Source organism: Pseudophryne corroboree, chromosome 5 (assembly GCF_028390025.1).
Source record: "Pseudophryne corroboree isolate aPseCor3 chromosome 5, aPseCor3.hap2, whole genome shotgun sequence".
Classification (NCBI taxonomy): Eukaryota; Metazoa; Chordata; class Amphibia; order Anura; family Myobatrachidae; genus Pseudophryne; species Pseudophryne corroboree.
The window spans coordinates 290,204,341-290,226,482 of record NC_086448.1 but is presented as its reverse complement, the minus strand read 5'-3'; the positions used below and the strand labels follow the sequence as shown (position 1 = coordinate 290,226,482).

At 42.0% G+C, this 22,142-nt stretch overlaps 1 protein-coding gene across 2 annotated transcripts; it reads left to right on the top strand.

Moving 5' to 3' along the window:
• Nucleotides 1–497: 497 nt before the first annotated feature.
• On the top strand, nucleotides 498–20,291 carry CTNNB1 (catenin beta 1). 2 transcript variants are annotated; one of them, XM_063922405.1, is made up of 16 exons: nucleotides 498–758; nucleotides 8,244–8,292; nucleotides 8,641–8,868; nucleotides 8,963–9,216; nucleotides 9,436–9,674; nucleotides 10,036–10,237; nucleotides 11,259–11,403; nucleotides 11,928–12,031; nucleotides 12,111–12,449; nucleotides 12,651–12,809; nucleotides 13,357–13,476; nucleotides 17,454–17,604; nucleotides 17,833–17,954; nucleotides 18,037–18,097; nucleotides 18,362–18,589; nucleotides 19,363–20,291. In XM_063922405.1, the coding sequence occupies exons 2-15, from the start codon at nucleotides 8,280–8,282 to the stop codon at nucleotides 18,568–18,570; spliced, it is 2,346 nt and encodes a 781-aa protein (XP_063778475.1). In that variant the 5' UTR covers nucleotides 498–758; nucleotides 8,244–8,279; the 3' UTR covers nucleotides 18,571–18,589; nucleotides 19,363–20,291. The 2 variants fall into 2 exon arrangements, with proteins under 2 accessions (XP_063778475.1, XP_063778477.1); XM_063922407.1 differs by lacking the exon at nucleotides 8,244–8,292.
• Nucleotides 20,292–22,142: the final 1,851 nt, after the last annotated feature.

Below are 22,142 nucleotides of genomic sequence, written 5' to 3'. Positions count from 1 at the left end.
TGGGAGCGCAGGCAGCAGCAGCAGCTGGGGAACACGGGGTATATCATGCTAGCTGCTGCGTGGTGCGCTTAGCCGCAGCCGTCTTATCAGCCGCCTTAATGCCTGTGTACTATTTGCAACGAACGATGTACGTGTGTGACTGTGAAACTGTCTTATTTGCTGCATTAACGTATTCTTTCCCTGGTCTCCTGGTTACAGCGCTGAGCTGTCGCACTCACAACTAAGGCTGCATGTAGACTGTGCTTACTGAGAGGGAAGGGCAGAGCCTGCCAGCTCGGAGCTGCTGTATAATGAGCATTCTCTGCCCTTCCTTCATCACCACCAGTGTGAGTGTGCATAGCTCCCCGCCGTGTCGTACAGCAGCAGAGAAGGATAGGCGGGACTATTTTTGTACCACTCCGCCCACCTTCCCCTGTGTTATGTCTCTCCCCCTCCCGATGCGCGCAGTGGATGGCGGAAGGATACACCACGGCCAGGAGAAGAGTCCTACTATAAAACCACAGTGTGCGGCGCCATTTTAAGCCTGTGTGTCGCCGCGCTGTGTGGAGGGTGAGGTGGAGCAGTGGCCGAGGACGGACAAACAAACACTGGGATTAACCAAAAAACACAAACTAAACCGTGATTACCTGCCCGGCACCGCACCGCCCGTGGCGTGACTCCGGAAGGCGGGACGGGGATTACGGATAACGGGGGTTGGTGGAGGAGGAGGAGGCCAACACCGTACGGCATTGTGACCCGGGCACGCCGCCTCGCACACGGTACGTATCGCCCGGTCTGTGCCGTACCCCCGGCATGCTATAGGGTGTGGGTGGCGTCGCGTTTCTGGCATGTAATGGCGGGGCTCCTGTCCCAGAGACCCACACCAGGGGGCACGGTGGTGGGTATTGGGTCACCGTGCCTGGCACTCGGGCTGGCATTGCTGTAGAGCAGACACCCCATGTGCCAGCTGTCCCCAGTATGCCCGGCACAGTGTAATACCGCTGCCTGCATGCACTACCGCTTGCCGACTATTAGATGCTACGGTGCTGTTGTGCCCTCTCCCTCCCTGCCCAGTAGCCCTCTCTGCCGTGCTATGTGTGTGTTCTGGGGTAGTGCTGTGTGTCTGTTGGGGCAGTGCAGCCTCTGCTGGACAGAGCTATGCAGGGGCACTACAGATGTCTCTGCCCCTCATACAGGGCATGGCAGCTACTGTAACTACCCTGCCTGAGACTGACTGCTCCTGCCTATTGTCTGCTGAAGTACATTGGAAACCTGATCTTGATCCCTCATGAAACTCCTGTAGTTCTCTTGTAAAATGGCTTTATCTAGGGCGGAGGTGCAGACAAGTCGGGATTTCCCCTCCCCCTTCCCTTATACAGAGTCCCCTCTCCCTCTGCTACAGAGGTAGATACACAAGTTTGTTTCTGAAAACCTGCATGTATCATCCCTGATCTATCCACAACCATCGGGTTCGGTAGGTGAGAAATTGTTTATGTAGACTACAGCCTTAACATAAAGTAGACCTGGTGTAGTATGCTGGCTCTGTACCATGTATGTCTAACCAGCGGTTCCAGCCATACAGAAGTATCTCATCGTATTATCTAGAGTGATTTATTTGTTGTGGGGTAAAAGTTGTATCAGTGGTACACCATTACTAAATTCATGTAGCTAAAACTTTTTCCTTGTTTCTAAATTAGGTTAATGTTTTGTTGGTTACTTCTAGGAATAGTAATACATTTTTCGTGTTCTGGTCAGGTTTACAGATGCACAATAAACTGTCGTCGTTCCCAGTTAAGAAGAACTGCTAGGTCTACTGCAGATGCGTAACACTTAACATAAAACCTAGTACAGTGTAACCTTTAAATAAAAACTGTAGCTGTTGAATATGAAGGGTGGTCTTGCTTGCATTCATTTTCCTCTCCCTCCCAGAAGTATGTAGGCGCTGATTGGGTAAATACTGAGCTGGAATGTGACAGTCACAGGGAGGAAATGGGGTTTGCGCTGAAGGAACAGTAGGCTTGTGTATCTCTTGCATATGTTCAGCCAGTTTTTCAGTAACCTATAATAAACATAAGCGTCTGGCAGGGAAACCAGAACCTAGCATTTTACTGCTGACCCCACCCCCAAGTAATATAGCAGCAGGACTCATGGAGCTGACTGTGTTACTTATGCTTTCCAAGTTTCTTAATAAAGTGGTTGTTTTGTTCAGACCTTTCAATTTACTGATGCATAGTTCATACACTGTCTTGTTTGATGGAATGTAACTTGTTGCCCAAAGACTTGGCCACATGCTTCGAAGTAGGTCTCTTGTTTGAACAGTTATTGTTCAAACTGTGAGTGCTCCTAGCAATGCAGATACCATGTTTATTTTGATGGAATTAACTTGCAAGCGTTAATCGCTTGATGGGGTTTGAGACTCAAATACAATCTACATTCATGTTACCTTCTGCACTGTTCAAAAAGTGCTTGGGTTTCTGTATTCTAACTGCTAGTTGTAGATTAGATTCTGTCAGCATGCACAGGTCTTGGCAGACATTACTTGCGTATTGTGGTTTTCATATATATGGATCTTGCCAAATCCTTAAACTTGGTAAACATAAATGTGCATACACACGGTGAGATTTTGTCTCTTCAATTTTGACTATGCGATATGGACTATATGATTTTTAACTACTTTAGTACTAGACTGTCAAAATAGACTTACCTGCACAGTATCTAACCTTACGATACCGAGCCTGCGGGACTGTGCGTCAGTATCGCAAGGTGGCTAACAACACCTTGCGATTTTGCACTAACTTTACTTGCGATTTTGACTATAGTCAAAATCACAAGGTAATATCGCACTATGTACACACCTTAAGGTATGGTATTTACAGCATGTTAAAGTAATGTAAACAAACACTGTACCTTAAATGAACGTCACTTAACCTGCCTTTTATTTACTACATTGGCTACTGCTGGGTGCTGGAAATAATGTAATTTGAGGACTTTTTTTATACTATATATTGTTTGACCAGTTTAAAGAATCATGATACTGGGGCAAAAACTCCCTAATTTTTAGTTGATATTTAGACGCTATGTGCCAGCATATTTCAGAGCTTTACCAAATGTGGTCCTTAAGGCACCCCAACGGTCCAGGTTTTAAGTTTATCATGCTTGGCCATAGGTGCCTTAATTAGCACTTCAGTCCTATTTGATTTAACCATCCGTGCTGAGCCATGGATATACCTAAAACCGGAACCGTTGGGGTGCTTTGAGGACCGTGTTTGAGAACCTCTGCTGTAACTAATCAAGACTGGGTATATTACCTGACAGAGGTAGATGCCCCTGCTTGCATGCTTATCTGCTCATATATTTAGAGTTTCTTGACTTAAGATTCAGCATTCATAATTTGGTTTATGCAACTTACATAACCAGACCTTAATTAGTAACATTTTTACACGTCTTCTGGTTTTCATTAATCGTGTAGTATCTTCTGGGGGAGAGTTTATAGCTGGCTGCAGTTAAGTTAAACAGTCAAACATTTTTACTTGGTTTGCCATGTCTGTTAAATGACCTTTTTAGTGGTGTTTGATGCTCTTGTGCTCTTGTTCTTAAACATAGCCATTTTAAATGGGTATCATTGGTCTTGAGGACTAGTGTAAGATTTAATCTATTAGTGCTGTGGGTGTCGGTGTTGTGAGGCTCATGAGATAGATGTTCACGCCTGCTGGCACTGTGCCTGATGGTTAAATCCACAGCAATTTTGGAACTTTACATCCATTGTAAGGTTACTTGTACAGCTGTTTGGATAAGCAGCAGTGCATTCAGGCCAGTTAACATCTATTGCCTTTTTGTTTGTTGACAGGAGTAGATTGGTCTTGGCCTTGAAACCCTCATAGTTCCATTAGTTGCCAGGGTATTAACCTTTTTTGATTGCATTTCTTAACTACTATCTCTTATGTAGGGAAGGAAAAGTATGTATTGCATGGACTTGAATATCCTGAAAGTGGTTTTAGAAGCTTTGCTTTTGAACAGACCTTGGTGATGGGCTGGTACTTTTAAAAATAAAGTCATGATCAGTTGTTAAATGATACTTAAGCAATGTTTTTGGTAATGAGCTTTGGTTTGAGTATTTTCAGGGCTGTGTGAAGCTGTAAATCTTAAAATAAGGTGTAGATAATGTACTTCGTCGGGTGATGTCATCTCTGCATAACCAGCTGCCAAAGTTCTCAGAAATCCTCTTCTAAAACTATTAGGTAAATGTATGAAGCAGTGATGAAAGTGGAGAAGTTGCCCATGGCAACCAATCAGCATTGAAGTAACATCTATAACTTGCATACTATAAATTATACAGAGCAGCTGACTGGTTGCCATGTGCAACTTCTCCACTGGCTCACTTCTTCTCCACTCTTATCACTGCTTCATACTGTAGATTCACCCCTATAGTTTTGATTTCACCCTGGTGTGTGAGCTTGGGGTTAGTAACTACACTGAATTTATTATATGGGGAGTTTCATAAATGTCATACATTTAGAACATTATTACATCAGATATTAAATTCTCACAAAATAGTACAATAAGTGAAGGTAAAATATGAACAAACTCCTGGCAATAAGTGGTCAGATGATCAATAGAGTAACTCACTGGTGGTTCAACACGGAAGGGGTTGTGTTTCATCTATTTGTTTACACCAAAAAGACCTTCACTATCAAAAGGTGTTCTATATGGGTATTATTCAAGCAAAACTTTACCAAGATGCTTGTTGATTGCTGTACAATGTTAAAAACACTGGGGCTTGTGCACATGACCCACCCTCAACTTTGTCAAAGATTTACTGCTTAGCCCCTGTACAAGGATGAAGATCTGTACTTTTTCCATGTTGTAGCCTATATTCAGATTGGGGAGTTTGGTAGATCAGAGCTTATACCCCTTGGCTTTTTTTGTAGTTGGAATTAATGCACTTTATATGGTACTAGAACATTATAGAAAGCTTGGATAGTGCATTAACTTTTAAACTGTATTATGTAGTATTGAAACTGTCTTGTACCACAAAAAGTAATGTGGTAAATATTTAGTAATTGTTATGATTGAAGTATATAAACACTTTTTTATTTTTTATTTAGGGAGAGATTAATTTCACTGCAATATTTGGCTGTGTATCGCTGTAGCATATGGTAGTCCAACATCTATAATATTCTTACTTGCTTCTAGGTGGTGCAAGGGGAATATTTGTTATTCCACCCAACTGTTCTGGAGGCTCTCTGTGGCCATTGTGCTGAATTGAATTAACCCCTAAAGGTTCCACCTTCCACTGTGAACCAATATTCACAAGAATAAAATCTGAATTTGTACTACATAAAGAGCTTCAGTATAGTCTCTGGTGTCCAGTAAATCTATATAATGTGTTTTGAGTATTGATTTAAGCCTACAGAATGGTTACCTACACTATTTGGAAGGTGGTCTTTATTCCTGTAGTGACTAATCTTGGTGGACTGAAATGCGGCTGTGCTTGATTAGCGGTTTGTACTGTATTTGTGCACATTTTGTAATGACTTAGACTCCTCCTATTAGAATAGGCAATCAGATGCCTGGCATATGACTTTCTTGGGTGTACATTTTAAAGGGTACTACACTTGAAAGCTACAATATGCTTCCACTATACGAAAACATAGCAAGGAAATAACCTACTTTAAAGTAGCATCCCACTGCTTTGGTCACCTCTTGTAACTGTGTATGTCCTATAATTAAGGAGGCAATTCAAATATAGTGTACATTCAATTGATACTTTTTATGCACTTCATGGGCCGGTTTCAGATGTTGTTGCGGGTCCTGACACCTGTTGGTGCCTGCCGTCAGCTCTTCAAATGCTACCAACTGGCGTGAAGTTAATTTCAGCTCACTACCCCTGGAGGTAGCGAGCTGAAATGCGCGTAAAGAGATTTACGCTTGCGCCTATTTTAGTCTTTGTTTAGGTGCCTGAAAATGTGGCAAAAGTAACGACTGTGAGGGTACCATATATGGTTGGGGTATACACAGTCTACATCGGTGTTTGGTTTATGATGCTGAATTGATTTGAGCATCAACACTTCAGTGTCGTTTAGGCTGGGGAAACGGCAAACTATATTTACATACTACATTCTCATTGAGTCGGAGCGTTTATTTAAAATGAACATTTGTTAAACACATGTAGTTCTGTCACATCCCTAGCCAACAAGTTTTTTTATTTTGAACCATTTAAGTGGTTCATAAGTAAATCATTTTAACAGTATAAAATATTTGTGTAATGTGTAGCCACAACCTCAATGGAATAACTTGCTCATCTGCTATTTAAGTATGGCTAGCAGCTATTGAAAAAGCATTCCTTTAGTAGATTTGTGAAGTTATTGGCTGGTGTAAGATTCAGTGGGGGGGATTAAATTGTTCTTAAATCTGCAATAATGAGTGCCCATTGTTGCAATTCAGATGTTTTGTGGGCTCTAATTATCGCGCCCAATTGGACGAAATGAATGAGCGTCACAGGGAGAGTGCCATTTTAAAAAAGTCTGTTTGCAGCACACTTCAGCTTGCCATCCCTTGGAACTGCAAGTTGAAATGTGTCTGCAGTAGCTAATCCTTGACTTGATCGGTGTAACAATTGAATTACTCCGATAGATGACCACTAAAACAGTTTAATTTCCTCAAGAGTTGAATAGCTCCTGAGGGGTGTGAGCAGAAATCTGATAAGTGAAAGCGCAGTGCTGAAAGTTGGAGAATGCCGGTTCTCCTGACAAATCACCCTGTTTAGTCCGGGAGAACAGGCATTCTCCGTCTTGCCACTGCGCTGTATTGTTAGCGGCAGGAGCTAATTCCTGGCCCTGTTCAACTCTCTTCGAATTGAATTGTGCCCATTGTACAGCAGTGTCATGGGATTGATTTCCACTAGGGCGCTGCATGTGTATACGTTCTCCCTACTTTTTGCATGGGTTTTCTCACACTGTCCAGATGCTTACTTAAGATTATTGGCTTCTGAGTGAATTAACTGTAGTTTTTATGTATGTGGCTGTGGTATGAAATGGCTCATAAGCTGAATTTCGGCAGTCGCTGAGTGATTATATATTCCCTGTAAAGTGCTGCATAATAAATGTTCTTAAATAAAAGTGTACCAATAACAAATATTTCCTTGTGAGCTGGTGGTTTCTCTGCCTAGTCTGGGTATTAATGACTAGTTTCCCTCCATGCATGCTGGCTCTTTCTCTTCAAAGTGGGAGTGTATTGCAAATGGCCATCGAAAGGTGCACAAAGATTCTTCCCTTTAACAAAAACTTAAGTTTATTCATGTTGTATGTAAATATTGTGTTTTTACCCAGATTAAATTTGGATTACTACTGGTCCGGCTTCATGGCATGTATTCCTTGGTTGTATTTTTCCACTATACTACAAAATGTTTATTCTTGTCTGTTTTTTTTTTTTTTTTTATAGTCTATGTTATCTCAAACTATAGATATATCATTTTTATTTTTACATAAATGAGCAATTTTTTTATTTTTTTACCGAGACCTATATAAAGTTGTTCTCTTCAGATTGTGGGGCAGATGTGTTCAACCTGGAGAAGGCATAAGGAGATTATTATAAACCAGTGATAAGTACAAGGTGATAAATGCACCAGCCAATTTAGCTCCAATATGTAAATTAAGTTAGGAGCTGATTGGCTGGTGTTTGTCACCTTCCACTTATCATTGGTTTATCACTTCCTTATGCTGTCTCCAGGCTTAATACATCAGCCCCTATGTGTTAAACCTACATACTGTATTCACATTGGTCTCTGCCCAAGTGTTTCTTATAATGTATAGCCCCACCCCCCCAAGACCAGCTGACATGCATGCATGCATGCATGCATGCATGCATGCATGTTCATGGCTTGTCTTTTGTCCTGGTGCTCTGGTTTCTATCTGTATGTTATCAAATGTGAATTGCATACATACCAACTGTACACAGTGCATTAACGGTCTTCACTAATAACTGATGTTTACTGCTTGGCTGCTTAAGTTTGGGCTTCAGAGAGGACATAGCTGCAAGTGAAATAAATATCATAGTAATCGGAGACTAATGTAACACATTGGCTCAGGTTACCACTAGAAAATGTTTACTTCACTTGTCACTGCTATCCAATTGACTACATAGGGTACAGCATAAAAAATTAATCTCCCTACGCTATTGTTACCTCGTGTGCATTACCTTTGCTTTATTTCTGACTAGATTTTTTTTTTTTTTTGTGTATTTATTTGGATTTTTATTTCTTGTAGACTTGTAAAGCACAGACTATTTCTTGGAAGACAAACATGGCAACTCAAGGTAAGCAAACGTTTATAAAACGGTTGTCCATACCTGTATAACATAGCCTTCAGTTTATAAAATCTTCAGGTAGGTTACTACTTCCTAGGCTTATGAACAGGACAACATGTTAACTTCAGCAGGTATGCAATACTTCACTTTGTTTTAAGACGGTCTGTGCTCTTCAACTCTACTGCGTGGACATTTTAATAACTAATAAATGAAATGGCTACATTACTTGCATTGGTAGTATATGCCAGGAATTCATTCATTAACATTGTAATGAGAACTTTTCAGTGTCTTAATAATAGAATCTTGTGCAATATTCTTCCTCCGGTATGTCCTACAGCTTTTCATTGTTTCTTACAGCGGATTTAATGGAGCTGGACATGGCTATGGAACCAGACCGGAAAGCGGCAGTCAGCCACTGGCAGCAACAGTCTTACCTGGATTCTGGTATTCATTCTGGAGCCACCACAACTGCCCCATCTTTGAGTGGCAAAGGAAATCCAGATGACGAAGACGTGGATACATCGCAAGTATTGTATGAATGGGAGCAAGGCTTCTCTCAGCCTTTCACTCAAGATCAAGTAGCAGGTACAGAGCCATCGGAGTAGCATGCACTTTCAAACCTAATTTTACTATGGGTTAGCGATTCTAACGGACATATTTTTTATTTATTTTTTTGTAGACATTGATGGGCAATTTGCAATGACCAGAGCACAGAGAGTGCGTGCGGCCATGTTTCCTGAAACGCTAGACGAAGGCATGCAAATCCCATCAACACAGTTTGACTCTGCTCATCCCACAAATGTGCAGCGCTTGGCTGAACCGTCTCAGATGCTAAAACATGCTGTGGTCAACTTGATAAATTACCAAGATGATGCTGAACTGGCTACTCGGGCTATCCCTGAGCTGACCAAGCTACTCAATGATGAGGACCAGGTATGTTGCAACCTCCTATAAAGGCGTTTAGTCCCTTATAAATTAGGAGCTTATTAATGGTATATTAGCTTTGCGCTGTAATATCTAGTAAGCCTAAATTCTATATGCTCTGGTTGGTGGAAATAGTTTCAGACGTTCTTAGGAACAATTTTAATCAAGCTTTTTTACTGGAGTTTGCTATTTTAAGTAGTGCTCTTGATTTAAAATTTTTCGTTCTAGGTTGTGGTCAACAAAGCTGCCGTCATGGTTCATCAGCTGTCTAAGAAGGAAGCATCCCGCCATGCCATCATGCGTTCTCCACAGATGGTGTCTGCAATTGTTCGCACAATGCAGAACACAAATGATGTTGAAACTGCACGTTGCACTGCTGGAACTCTTCACAACCTCTCACACCACCGTGAGGGCTTACTGGCTATCTTTAAATCTGGAGGCATTCCTGCTTTGGTTAAAATGCTCGGGTAAGTGTTCCTTTATTTGTCAGGCTCCTCACCATGAGTGACCTTCAGAAAGCAACTGAAAGAAATGGATGTGTAGCAGAATCTAGTATGCGTCTTTATGAATGTACAGATGTGTTCGGTTTCCTGCTTAACACACTTCGATTTTCGCGTTGAGGGGCAAGCACTATTTGAATACTCTATTGATTAGTGTGCAGTAGACATCTCATGCTTGCAGATCAGTGATGTCATTTGTGTCCGTTCTCAACTATTGAACGTCTCTCCCCGGTCCAATACTAATACACTGTTTCAAGAGCATTTCATTGCAACAGATTTGGATGTGGGTACTTTTGGCACATTCGCTGTTAATCATATTTTCTTTCAGGTCGCCTGTGGACTCTGTGCTGTTTTATGCAATCACAACACTACACAATCTTCTCTTGCATCAAGAAGGAGCAAAAATGGCTGTTCGATTGGCTGGTGGTTTGCAGAAAATGGTGGCCTTGTTGAATAAAACGAATGTCAAATTTCTAGCTATCACTACTGACTGTCTCCAAATATTGGCCTATGGAAACCAAGAAAGCAAGGTATTAAGCCTCACTATCTTGTAAGCATATCATAAGATTGTAGGCAAAACTTTAACAGATTATCGAGTTGTGAGAAATGGAGAAGTTGCCCATAGCAACCAGTCAGCATTTACTTATAAATAAAATGTACTTGATGCCGATTGGCTGCAGTGCGCAACTTCTCCCCACTTTTTTTTTTTTTTGGTCACTGCTTGATAGCTCAACCTCATAGTTTGTGCAGGCAAAGCCAGTCAAAATGTTGTAATCTGCATAACACTATATACACTCCCCTTTTTAGATGTGAAAGCCAAAAATTATTAATCCACGAATTAAAAAAATAAATAAAAATTATTTACCACTTCATTGCACGGTGTCTGACATTGCTGGTTTTGTAGACCTGCAGTGAATTAAAGTGTTTGTTACATTTTGGCTTTATTTCTCTGGAGATTTGCACAGGTATTGTCCCATGACTGATGGTGGAGATTAAGGACGGTATCCTACTGGCCCAGATGCCTCGTAGGTCGTATATTGCAATGTATGACCAATGGTCACTGTTGTGGTACCCAATTAGAGGCCATTTTGATCAGCTGAAATTGTTCCTGCAAACACATGGGATTGAGAAGTCCCCTGATCCCATGTGTTACCATGGCTACGGCACCCTTTCATCGTGAATTATGCTTCGGGTGCCGGAGTCATCTGAAGCATAATCTCTGGTAAATGCTGGCATCAGGGCTAATAGGACCACTGCTAATAGACCGTCCTAAGAATGGTCATTGTGTTTCAGGTGGCGTGAAAATAAAAATTGCCCCTTACATTGTAAGGTTTCCTGTAATTACAAATGTCCCCCCCCCCCCCCCCCCCCTTCATTATTATGCTTTTTTTAAATTTAATTTGCTGTGCACCTATGTGCCTCACATGTGTAGAACTGTACAGATTTTGATGTTTGTCCAAGATAATCTGAGCTCATACACACAGGGGTGAGACGTTTAAGTTTGGTTCTCAGCAGGTGATTATATTTTTTTATTTTTCCTCCTGCTCTTAGTTGATTATCCTTGCAAGTGGTGGACCTCAGGCATTGGTGACCATAATGAGGACTTATAGTTATGAGAAACTTCTGTGGACAACAAGCCGTGTGCTGAAGGTGCTGTCAGTCTGTTCCAGTAATAAGCCTGCTATTGTCGAAGCTGGTAAGTTTGTGTGTGTGGAACGTGTGCACAACCCTATGATGGATAGGTATATTTAAAGGTACATAATTGACAGCCTAATTAGAGGTTTTATTAGACTAATATGTACACACTAACAAGTTTGGTGTGTTCCAAAGTATGCACCACTCTGTCTACCTAGAGAAATAAACATAATGTACAATACTGTTGCGATAAAGTTGGTGTTTTTGTTTCAACTGTTAAATTGATCATGGTCCCTCTAACGTCGGTGTTTTGCAAATAGAATGTTGCGTTGACTAGATTTAAACTGAACTGTGCTTTTATACTTGCTCTATGGGCCTACATTTTGTTATGTACGGTCACAATGTGGCAACTGCCAGGGATGCTGTACACTACTTTTATCTTCCTACCCTCAACTATAGGGAAGTCTTTCCATACACACTTAAGCTACTTTACTTGAGCCCTTTTTAAAATACATTCAACAGATGTGTTAAGAGTTTCTCTTGATGGTCATGAAATAGTTATTAAAACTTTTTTTTAATCTCTAGGTGGAATGCAAGCTCTGGGGTTGCATCTCACTGACCAGAGCCAGCGTCTGGTTCAGAATTGTCTCTGGACTTTAAGGAATCTTTCAGATGCTGCAACAAAGCAGGTAAACTAGTTTAAGTTTATGGCGTGGAGTTAGTAATTTTCCATTGCTTTGTACTATATTTTTATTTGTTACTTTACAGGAGGGAATGGAGGGTCTTCTGGGAACCCTGGTTCAGCTTCTTGGCTCAGATGATATTAATGTGGTAACTTGTGCCGCTGGTATACTGTCCAATCTCACATGCAACAACTACAAAAACAAGATGATGGTGTGTCAGGTTGGTGGTATTGAGGCGCTGGTGCGCACGGTTCTACGTGCTGGTGATAGAGAGGACATCACTGAGCCCGCTATATGTGCACTTCGTCACCTTACCAGCAGGCACCAGGAAGCAGAGATGGCCCAGAATGCAGTGCGACTCCACTATGGGCTACCTGTGGTGGTGAAGCTGTTGCACCCACCATCTCATTGGCCACTTATTAAGGTACGTATGGTGCCTGAATATTTGTTTGAAAGGGTAGAACACTGTCCTGTGATGCTGGTGGGAGGGTGCTTGCGTTGGACTGTTACAATGTGTTATCAAAGGTGTCTTGCATGGTAAAGCCATATTTGTTACCCCAATCTTGCACTTCATAGTGTGAAATGTACTGCATTTTTAAACTTAAACAACCTATTTTTATTTCAGGCAACTGTGGGTTTGATTCGTAATCTTGCTTTATGTCCAGCCAATCATGCACCATTGCGTGAGCAGGGTGCTATTCCAAGGCTTGTTCAACTTCTGGTTCGTGCACACCAAGATACACAGCGGCGCACATCCATGGGGGGAACACAGCAGCAGTTTGTGGTATGTAATACTTTGTGGCTGTTAATATTGGTTGCTCGCTTAACACCAACAAGATGGAAGCTACCAGTTTGTTTAAACTTTTAGTATTGCTTTAGTTGAAGACTTAATTATTGCTGTTCAAGCTACTGCATCACCATTTACACTTGGGGGTGATTCAGTTGTTTGCGACGCTCCTCACTGGCCTTCTAAAGTAATGTGTACCGATGGAGCAACTCAGTTGTTGATCCGTTCAGGTGCCCATTAACTGCGCAAGACATTTCTTCTTGTAGCCTTAGCAGGTGCGTGAAGAAATGTGTCCGAAGTCTGGTTTGGGCGACCTATGCATTGTTGGCAGCTTTGCATGGCTAAACCCGATGCATTTGGGCACGTCAATACTAATGAGCATTCGAACGGCATAACAGTTGAATTGCTCTGGGTGCCTTTTTTTAGATGCCCTGCAGGGGGTGGGCAAAACAACTGATTTTCCCCCTCATAGCTTGTATGGGAGAAAACTTCACTTCTACATTACAGTAAGACAAAATTTTGTTTGCTGTGGCTTTGTCTTCAGGAAGGTGTACGTATGGAAGAAATCGTTGAAGGCTGCACAGGAGCCTTGCACATTCTGGCTCGTGATGTTCACAACAGGATCGTTATACGGGGTCTAAATACCATTCCACTTTTTGTACAGGTAAGTGTTGGGCCATTAGTTTGAGCCTTTGACTATTCCAATCGTTCCCAAACTCTGTTCTGTTGCACCCTGGGGTGCCTCTGGGCATTTGCAGGGGTTCCTTGCATTGGTGGTCCAGGGCCAATTCATATTAGTTATGGTTAGTGTAACAGGCAAAACCAGTGCTTGTGGCTGCCAATCGCAAAATGTGGTCCATGACGAGCAAGTTTTGTCCAACATCTAAGTGAACCTATGGACGACATGTAAACACAAATAACTTATTTTAATTTTTTTTTCCCCTAAATCTCAACATTTGGCCTAGGGTTGCCATGAAAAAAAAAATTCTGATGCTTCAGAGCACCCTAATTCAAAAGTTTAACTGCCAGACTATTCTAATTCTGGGTACACACTAGACTTGTGCCTTGCAATGGCGGTGACGTGACCTCTGGGGTGTTGACGTTGGCAAATACACACTTGGTAATGAGGCGAGATGCTGGGCCTTGCTGCGTTGGGCAGCATTGCTTGCGACAACCAGATTGAGCTGCATGTAAAGCCAACTGGCAATGGTATAAGCAACCCACGGGAGCATGCTTCGATGACCATATACTGGGTACACAATAGACGATATCATGAATGATGTGTCTGAATCAGGCACACCATCCACTATATAGTTTAGTGCAGTGCTTCTCAAACTGTGCCGTGGCACTTTGGGGTGCCTCATAGCACTTGCAGGGGTGCTCTGGATTGGCAGTCCAGGACCAATTCAAATTTATGTTAAATGTAATGGACAAAACCAGTGCTGGTGGCTGCCAATCCTAAAATATGTGGACAAACAGAAATCTATACCCTCACCACACATAATTGAACCTCAGGATGGAGAAAGATATATATTCATTCATATTTAATATAGTGTTTTTTTCTTAATTTCTCTAAAACGTTTGGCCTAATAGCATGAACATTTTTTAATACTCTAGTGTGCCATGATTCAAAAAGTTTGGGAACCACTAGTCTAGTTTGTACCCAGCTGTAGGGTTTCATCCAGTGACCACAATGCTCATAAGAACTCCGTTGCAAGAACAAATTACATTTTGCACAAACTGTAGTCAATGTTGTAGAGTTTTTGCAGGAATAGAGCTCTCCCCTCTGCAAGTTTCTGGCTAAGGGGTATAGGGGTATATGCAATAGCGGGCGAATTCGCGGCAATTATCGCCGTTTTTTCAATTCGACCAAATTCGCCAGGTGAATTCCGGAAGGTGGCTTCCGGAATTCACCATATGCAATGAAAAACGGATTCGCCAGAGTCGCGGGCGAAAATCGGCCGATTTGGCGGATTTTGCCGCGATTTTAAAAAACGGGGAAAAACCCGAAAAAAAAATGGCGTGGGGTCCCCCCTCCAAAGCATAACCAGCCTCGGGCTCATCGAGCTGGTCCTGGTTCTAAAAATGCAGGGGAAAAATCGGCCAGGGATCCCCCGTATTTTTAAAACCAGCACCGGGCTCTGCGCCTGATGCTGGTGCCAAAAATACGGGGGACAAAAAGAGTAGGGGTCCCCCGTATTTTTAACACCAGCATCGGGCTCCACTAGCTGGACAGATAATGCCACAGCCGGGGGTCACTTTTATGCCGTGCCCTGCGGCCGTGGCATCAAATATCCAACTAGTCACCCCTGGCCGGGGTACCCTGGGGGAGTGGGGACCCCTTCAATCAAGGGGTCCCCCCCAGCCACCCAAGGGCCAGGGGTGAAGCCCGAGGCTGTGTCCCCCCCCATCCAATGGGCTGCGGATGGGGGGGCTGATAGCCTTTGTGATAAAAAAAAAGATATTGTTTTTTCCATTAGTACTACAAGTCCCAGCAAGCCTCCCCCGCAAGCTGGTACTTGGAGAACCACAAGTACCAGCATGCGGGAGAAAAACGGGCCCGCTGGTACCTGTAGTACTACTGGGAAAAAAATACCCAAATAAAAACAGGACACACACACCTTGATAGTAAAACTTTATTTCATACGCCGACACACATACTTACCTGTGTTGACACGCCGACTGCAACGATCTCCGACGATCCGAGGGTACCTGTCAAAAAATTATACTCACCTTCCAGCGTCCAGAGGTCCAGGTCCAGAGGTAAATCCACGTACTTTGTAAAAAAACAAACCGAACACGATCCACCGGACTAATGAAAGGGGTCCAATGTTTTCACATTAGACTCTTTTCCCCGAATGCCGGGACATCACGTGACTCCTGTCACTGATGTCCCTTCAGCCAATCAGGAAGCGCTACTGCCGTGGCGCTCACCTGATTGGCTGGACGCCGTCTGTACTCTGACAGCGCCTCGCAAAGCCGCTCCATTACTTTCAATGGTGGGAACTTAGCGGCTAGCGGTGGGGTCACCCGCCGGTCAGCCGCTGACCGGCGGGTGACCTCACCGCTAGCCGCTAAGTTCCCACCATTGAATATAATGGAGGGAGCTGTGCGATGCGCTGTCACAGCGATCAGCCAATCAGGTGAGCGCAACGAAGTTGCGCTTCCTGATTGGCTTAGAGACCTGTCACTGACAGGTCTCAATCGTGGAAAGGTGTCCCATGTGTCAGCATGGGTCCCCTTTCAGTCCGTTCTGGAGCGGGTATTTGCGTTTTCTTTTTTTGACAAGTACGTGGATTTATCTCTGGACCCTGAGGTGAGTATATTGAACTTTGCTTTTCAGGTATCCGTGGATTCTACATGGAGAAGAGGACCGATGTCGGCGTGTGAACATAGGTAAGTATGTGTGTGTCGGTAGTGTGAAATAAAGTTTTACTGTCGACGGTGTGTGTGTCCTGTTTTTATTTGGGTATTTTTTTCCCAGTAGTACTACAGGTACCAGCGGGCCTGTTTTTCTCCCGCATGCTGGTACTTGTGGTTCTCCAAGTACCAGCTTGCGGGGGAGGCTTGCTGGGACTTGTAGTACTAATGGAAAAAACAATATCTTTTTTTTTTTATCACAAAGGCTATCAGCCCCCCCATCCGCAGCCCATTGGATGGGGGGGGACAGCCTCGGGCTTCACCCCTGGCCCTTGGGTGGCTGGGGGGGGGGGGACCCCTTGATTGAAGGGGTCCCCACTCCCCCAGGGTACCCCGGCCAGGGGTGACTAGTTGGATATTTGATGCCACGGCCGCAGGGCACGGCATAAAAGTGACCCCCGGCTGTGGCATTATCTGTCCAGCTAGTGGAGCCCGATGCTGGTGTTAAAAATACGGGGGACCCCTACTCTTTTTGCCCCCCGTATTTTTGGCACCAGCACCAGGCGCAGAGCCCGGTGCTGGTTTTAAAAATACGGGGGATCCCCTGTCAATTTTTTCCCCGCATTTTTAGAACCAGGACCAGCTCAATGAGCCCGAGGCTGGTTATGCTTTGGAGGGGGGACCCCACGCCATTTTTTTTTCTGATTTTACCGTTCCAGCAATTAAAATAATTAAAAAAAAAAAAAAAAAAAAATAATATTTTAAAAAATATATAAATAATATTTGTGCCTCCCCCCCAAAAAAAAAAAGTACCTAATCCCTTCTAATATAAATAGATCTGCTATTCCCAAAAAAAAAAAACACAAAAAAAAACATGTTTAAAATTTTTTTATTTGTTTTCACCCTCCAAAGTGTGGCGGATTGAAAATCGCGAATTTGCTGTCTAAAAGCACTGCAGGCGAATTTCCAAACTTGAATTGAATATGCTGGAGGCGAATTGCAGCATCTGTACCATTGCCGAAAAGGCGAATGCGGAAAAAGGCGAATTGAGAAAAGGCGAATTTTGACGGTCCGTTTTTTTGCGAAAAAGTACTGCACTGCATAGGCGAATTGATTTTTTGAGGCGAAAACGTTCCGGAATTCGCCTTTTTTTGAAATTCGCCCGCTATTGCATATACCCCATAATGTGTATATAAATAAAGTTTACCATGATCGGTGATTGAACCATAATTCCGAATGATATATAGATGGGAGTTATTTATTTGTGTTCCTTCCTCTTAGCTGTTATACTCTCCAATTGAGAATATCCAAAGAGTAGCAGCAGGTGTGCTCTGTGAACTGGCCCAAGACAAGGAGGCTGCTGAAGCTATTGAGGCTGAAGGTGCTACTGCTCCTCTCACGGAATTGCTTCACTCACGGAATGAGGGAGTTGGTAAGGAACCAATTTGAAATTACTTAAAGGATAGTAATGTATTTGAAAAAGGCTTGTTGGTTGTGATTGTTCACTATCTGGAATGCTCATGGCCAACACTGGAGAACTTGGGTTGTCTCAAATCTTGGCTGGGAGTATAGGTTCCCTGAGATGGGGCTGCTATTGGGGAGCAGAGTAAATTTGGATATAATTTTTTTTTTTTTTTTTTTTTTTTTCTTTATCCCACAGCAACATATGCTGCAGCTGTCCTATTCCGTATGTCTGAAGATAAGCCTCAGGACTATAAGAAACGTTTGTCTGTTGAACTTACCAGCTCGCTTTTCAGAAGTGAACCAATGCCTTGGAATGAGGTAAACAACATTCCTTATCTGTAAGCATAAACAGTCTCCACTTTGAACAAAATAAAAACTAACTATTACTACCCTCTTTCAGGCTGGGGATCTTGGTGTTGACATTTGTGCCCAAGGAGAACCACTTGGTTACAGACAGGATGGTGAGTCTGGTATTTTTTGCTCTCTTGGTACTGAATACTAATGGCTAGGAACTTCTGTTACTGTTTAGAAAGAAATGGCTTTCATGTTCAGACCGGTTATGTGATATACTGATAACCTAGCTCAGTTTCGTAAACTGCACTTCCTGGACTGTGGTAACGGCACCCTGTAAAAAGGGATTCTTGTCTGTAGTGCACTTGTGTTTCCTAGTATTGGTATTGTGTTCATTTCCCATTCCAGCAGTGTAACACAAATTCTTTTTCTAGATCCCAGCTACCGCTCTTTCCATGCTGGAGGTTATGGGCAGGATGCAATGGGATTGGACCCTATGATGGATCATGACATGGGAGGGCATCATCCTGGAGCAGAATATCCAGTTGATGGACTTCCAGATTTAGGCCACGCTCAGGATCTTATGGATGGACTACCACCTGGTGACAGCAATCAGTTGGCCTGGTTTGACACTGACCTTTAAATGTGTGTATATATTTTCGGTAAGTATCTGAGAAACTTCTTTGTAACCGGTTCCATAATTTTTCAATTGCAAAGGTTAAGATAACAGGTTTTGTGGAAATGTAGAACTAATGTAAGTTTGTGCAATTTTAAGGAGTTTAGAACAAAAACAATTCTATGGGTGTTATTAAAATGATATATTGCACCTAATCTCCTCCTTTCTAAAGTGATGCCAATTATCGCGCATATTGCACCCATAGTAATCCGGTCCAACTGTGTAAAGAGTTGGATGCCCTTGCTACCACGTGGGTAGCGAGCTGAAATGATTATACCACACCTGTCGGCAGAAACAGAACGGGTGTGGAAGTGGGTAAAAAGAATTGAATACCGCCCTATGTGTGCAGATACAGTGAGACTTTGGGGGTATCCAGTTACAGGCAAAGATCAGGTCTGAAAGATGTAGGTGTTCCAATTTGGTCGCCTGCAAGTCATCCAAAAACAAACATTCAGTGAAAACCTGGTAGAAACAGACCTGTTTTGGGGTGAAAACGGCTGTTTCTGGGAATTTGGTTTCGCCTGCCTGATTCAGGTAAAATACAAAATCCCCGATAAGCAGTTTTGTGCCAGTTATCAGGGATAACCCCTTGCGAGACCATTTTCCTGCGGTAATGGTCGCTAATGGGATACCCACTATGTATTCGAGGAAACAGTAGGGCAGAGACTCAATTATACTGTGGCACTAGTATATGAAGTACAGTGTAGTATTGTAAAGTGAACACTGGCATCTTAATGGTTTTTCTTTTTTCCTTTACAGTTATCGTCAGACTGAATTTGCATTGTGATTGGCCTGTAGAGTTGCTGAGAGGTCTCGATGGGTGGGCTGGTTATCTCAGAAAGTGCCTGACACACTAACCAAGCTGAGTTTCCTATGGGAACAATGGAAGCTAACTTTATGTTCTGGTATAAAGAATTTTTTTTATTTTTTTTATTTTTTTCTGGTTGGAGGAACAATACCAATGGATTTTGGAAGTGACTCGTACATCAAGAATGCACAAGAATAGTTCACAAGCTGGAACTTATCAAAACACTAGCCTTGCTTGTTTAAATGACTTCTCATTTTATTTTTTATCTCTGTAATGGTACTGACCTAGCTTGCTTTTTCTTAGTAATTTTTTTAGATTTATTCTTTTTTTTTTTTTCTTTTTTCTTTTTTTTTTTCTGCGTTAATATTTTAAGTCTCTGTAGTGTTCATTTAGTGCATATTGCTAAAGCCGTTTCTAATTTTTAAGGATCAAGTAAGTGTAGAACACTAATCATAATCACTCTAATTGTATCCTGAATAAAGTGGAACATTGTGTAGCCTTTTTGTATAAAACATAGAAAAATAGAAATGGTCCAAATAGTTTTCTTTTAATATGCTTAAAATAAGCAAGTGGATCGATTTTTGATCAAAGCTTTTATCTGGGATATGTCTGGGTAGGGGCCAGTAAGAACTTATTTGGAACCTGTATTGGACAGTTTACCAGTTGCCTTTTATCCCAAAGTTATGTACTGAGGCCACAGATGCTTAATGAAAAATCAGATCATGAAATGGCTCAGAAGAATTAAAGTGGACTTTTAATGCATTCTGCTGTGTCAAGTTATTTTAAGCAAGTCCATGTGCAATGGGTTTCTGTGGTCTTAAGGAACGAAACTAAATGTTTGTAAATGGAATGAACAAAGTAAAGTTATTTTTTAAATTCAGATGTGTGCATTTTGAACAAGTGTCATTTTGTCTGGAAAATACTTCAGTGTCTGCATTTTAATGAGCACTTCATTTTGTGGTTAAATGGAAATGCATATTTAGACTTGTTTGTCCTATGGTATGACCTTTGCAAGGTCTTCATTGTGTCCACTTGTCTCCAATAGTCAATGTTTTACACTGCAACGGTCTCTGGCCCACTATGTACTTGGACACTTGAAAATGAAGCTCCAGGTGATATATGTATATATTTTTTTAAAATAATGACACATATAAAATAAATTTAGGAGTTAGAATTTGATAAACTTTGCCTGAATGATAAAGGAAATTGCCATGAGTATTCTAAGAAATAATTACTTTTTTATATAATTCATTTTATTTTTAAAGATGGGTTTCTCAATCTCTTTGCATGTGTGTATCCCCTAGCTGCCTGTTTACGAATGTTGGGGTTCCATATAATGCAAACTATATAACTTATTGGTTATAATGTTCATGCTCTACTATATAAAAAGTAGAAATGTGCTATAAAAAATATAAAATAGTATCAGTTGTTTTACATTACAATGTAAGGGAAATTTAAGTGAAAATAAAACTAGTATAATACGCTAAAAGAAATAAGGCATATGGTTTGTTTTAACAATTAAAGTATACCAGATCTATAACTTTTCAAGTTTTCATGTTATTGGTTTAAATAAACTGGAAAAACCTTAGCCTGCAATATCATAGGTGTATTATGGTCACAAATTCTAACTGGTATCAGATCTTAATCTCACTAAATCCAGGTGCTACTCTTATGCAGGTAACACCAATGTATTTTCCTGGTGGTTATAAGGGCCCTACTATAATGTGTATGGGGCTGGATATCCCTAGGCCAGTACTTTCCCAGTGTAGCCAGTAGGGCAACTTCTCAACCTATAAGGCCAAGAACACCCATATTATTGAACGTGACCAGTTACTGATGTAATTTGAAGGCAAAGAAACTAAGAATTTCAATAACTCCCAAGAGAAGAGGTGGGCAGGAGCTGAGCCTCTGAAACGGGGAGGAAGAGGTGGGAACGGTCTACTATACTAGTGAGAAGGTGGTGGGCTTTGGCTCGCTGAAGCAAGAAGGCACATCTGCCCTAAACAGCCATTGCTGTAGTTGTTTAATCTTCTCCAAGAACCAGAGGTTGAGAACTTGCGCAAATTTTAATTCTTTAATTCTTGCTTTCTTACAGCATTTTGTAAAGTCTCTGTATCTAATAAAATTAGATGGAATTAATGTGTATTTAAGCCTGTTAACACTTGTCTTGAGGTTCAGGTGTAGCAATGCTCCTCTTACTGCGATGCGGCATGTTTGTTTGGTATCCGGTCTTTAGGTCAACCACTATTAGTCGGCATGAGTGGGTGGTTGTTTTTTTTTGGGGGGGGGTTCTTTCTTTTATGATCCATGTGGACTGTGATTGGGAATAGTAACCGGTGTCGAGCGCAGTAAGGCACCTTGCCTGAAGTGAATGTCATGCGATGGACACTGCACTAAGTGAGGTTCCTGCTTTCTTTATGAAGAAAACTACAAAAAAAACTCATGTTGAATTTTTTTTTTCATTTTTTTTTTTTCCATGTTGACCTATTACAGGTGTCGACCAATAGTGCTCAACTTAATAACTGTCGCCCTAGTTAGGGTTGACCCAACAATCCACCCCTGTTTGGTGTGCTAGGCTGTGACTATTTGCAGCCGGTACTCGCTCAAATAATTCCATTATCACCGGCTGCAAATAGTCGCAGCGCAGCATGTCCTGCAACAAACTGTTGCAGCATGCTGCATTGCTGCAAAGATGAGCATGGCTACATCAAGTGTGTAACACGCACACACT

Excerpts from the sequence above, each read along its gene's own strand:
- CTNNB1 (XM_063922405.1), top strand. Across the intron at positions 12,032-12,110 it reads CAGATGCTGCAACAAAGCAG|GAGGGAATGGAGGGTCTTCT; the intron begins GTAAACTAGTTT and ends GTTACTTTACAG. Across the intron at positions 17,605-17,832 it reads CTCACGGAATGAGGGAGTTG|CAACATATGCTGCAGCTGTC; the intron begins GTAAGGAACCAA and ends TTTATCCCACAG.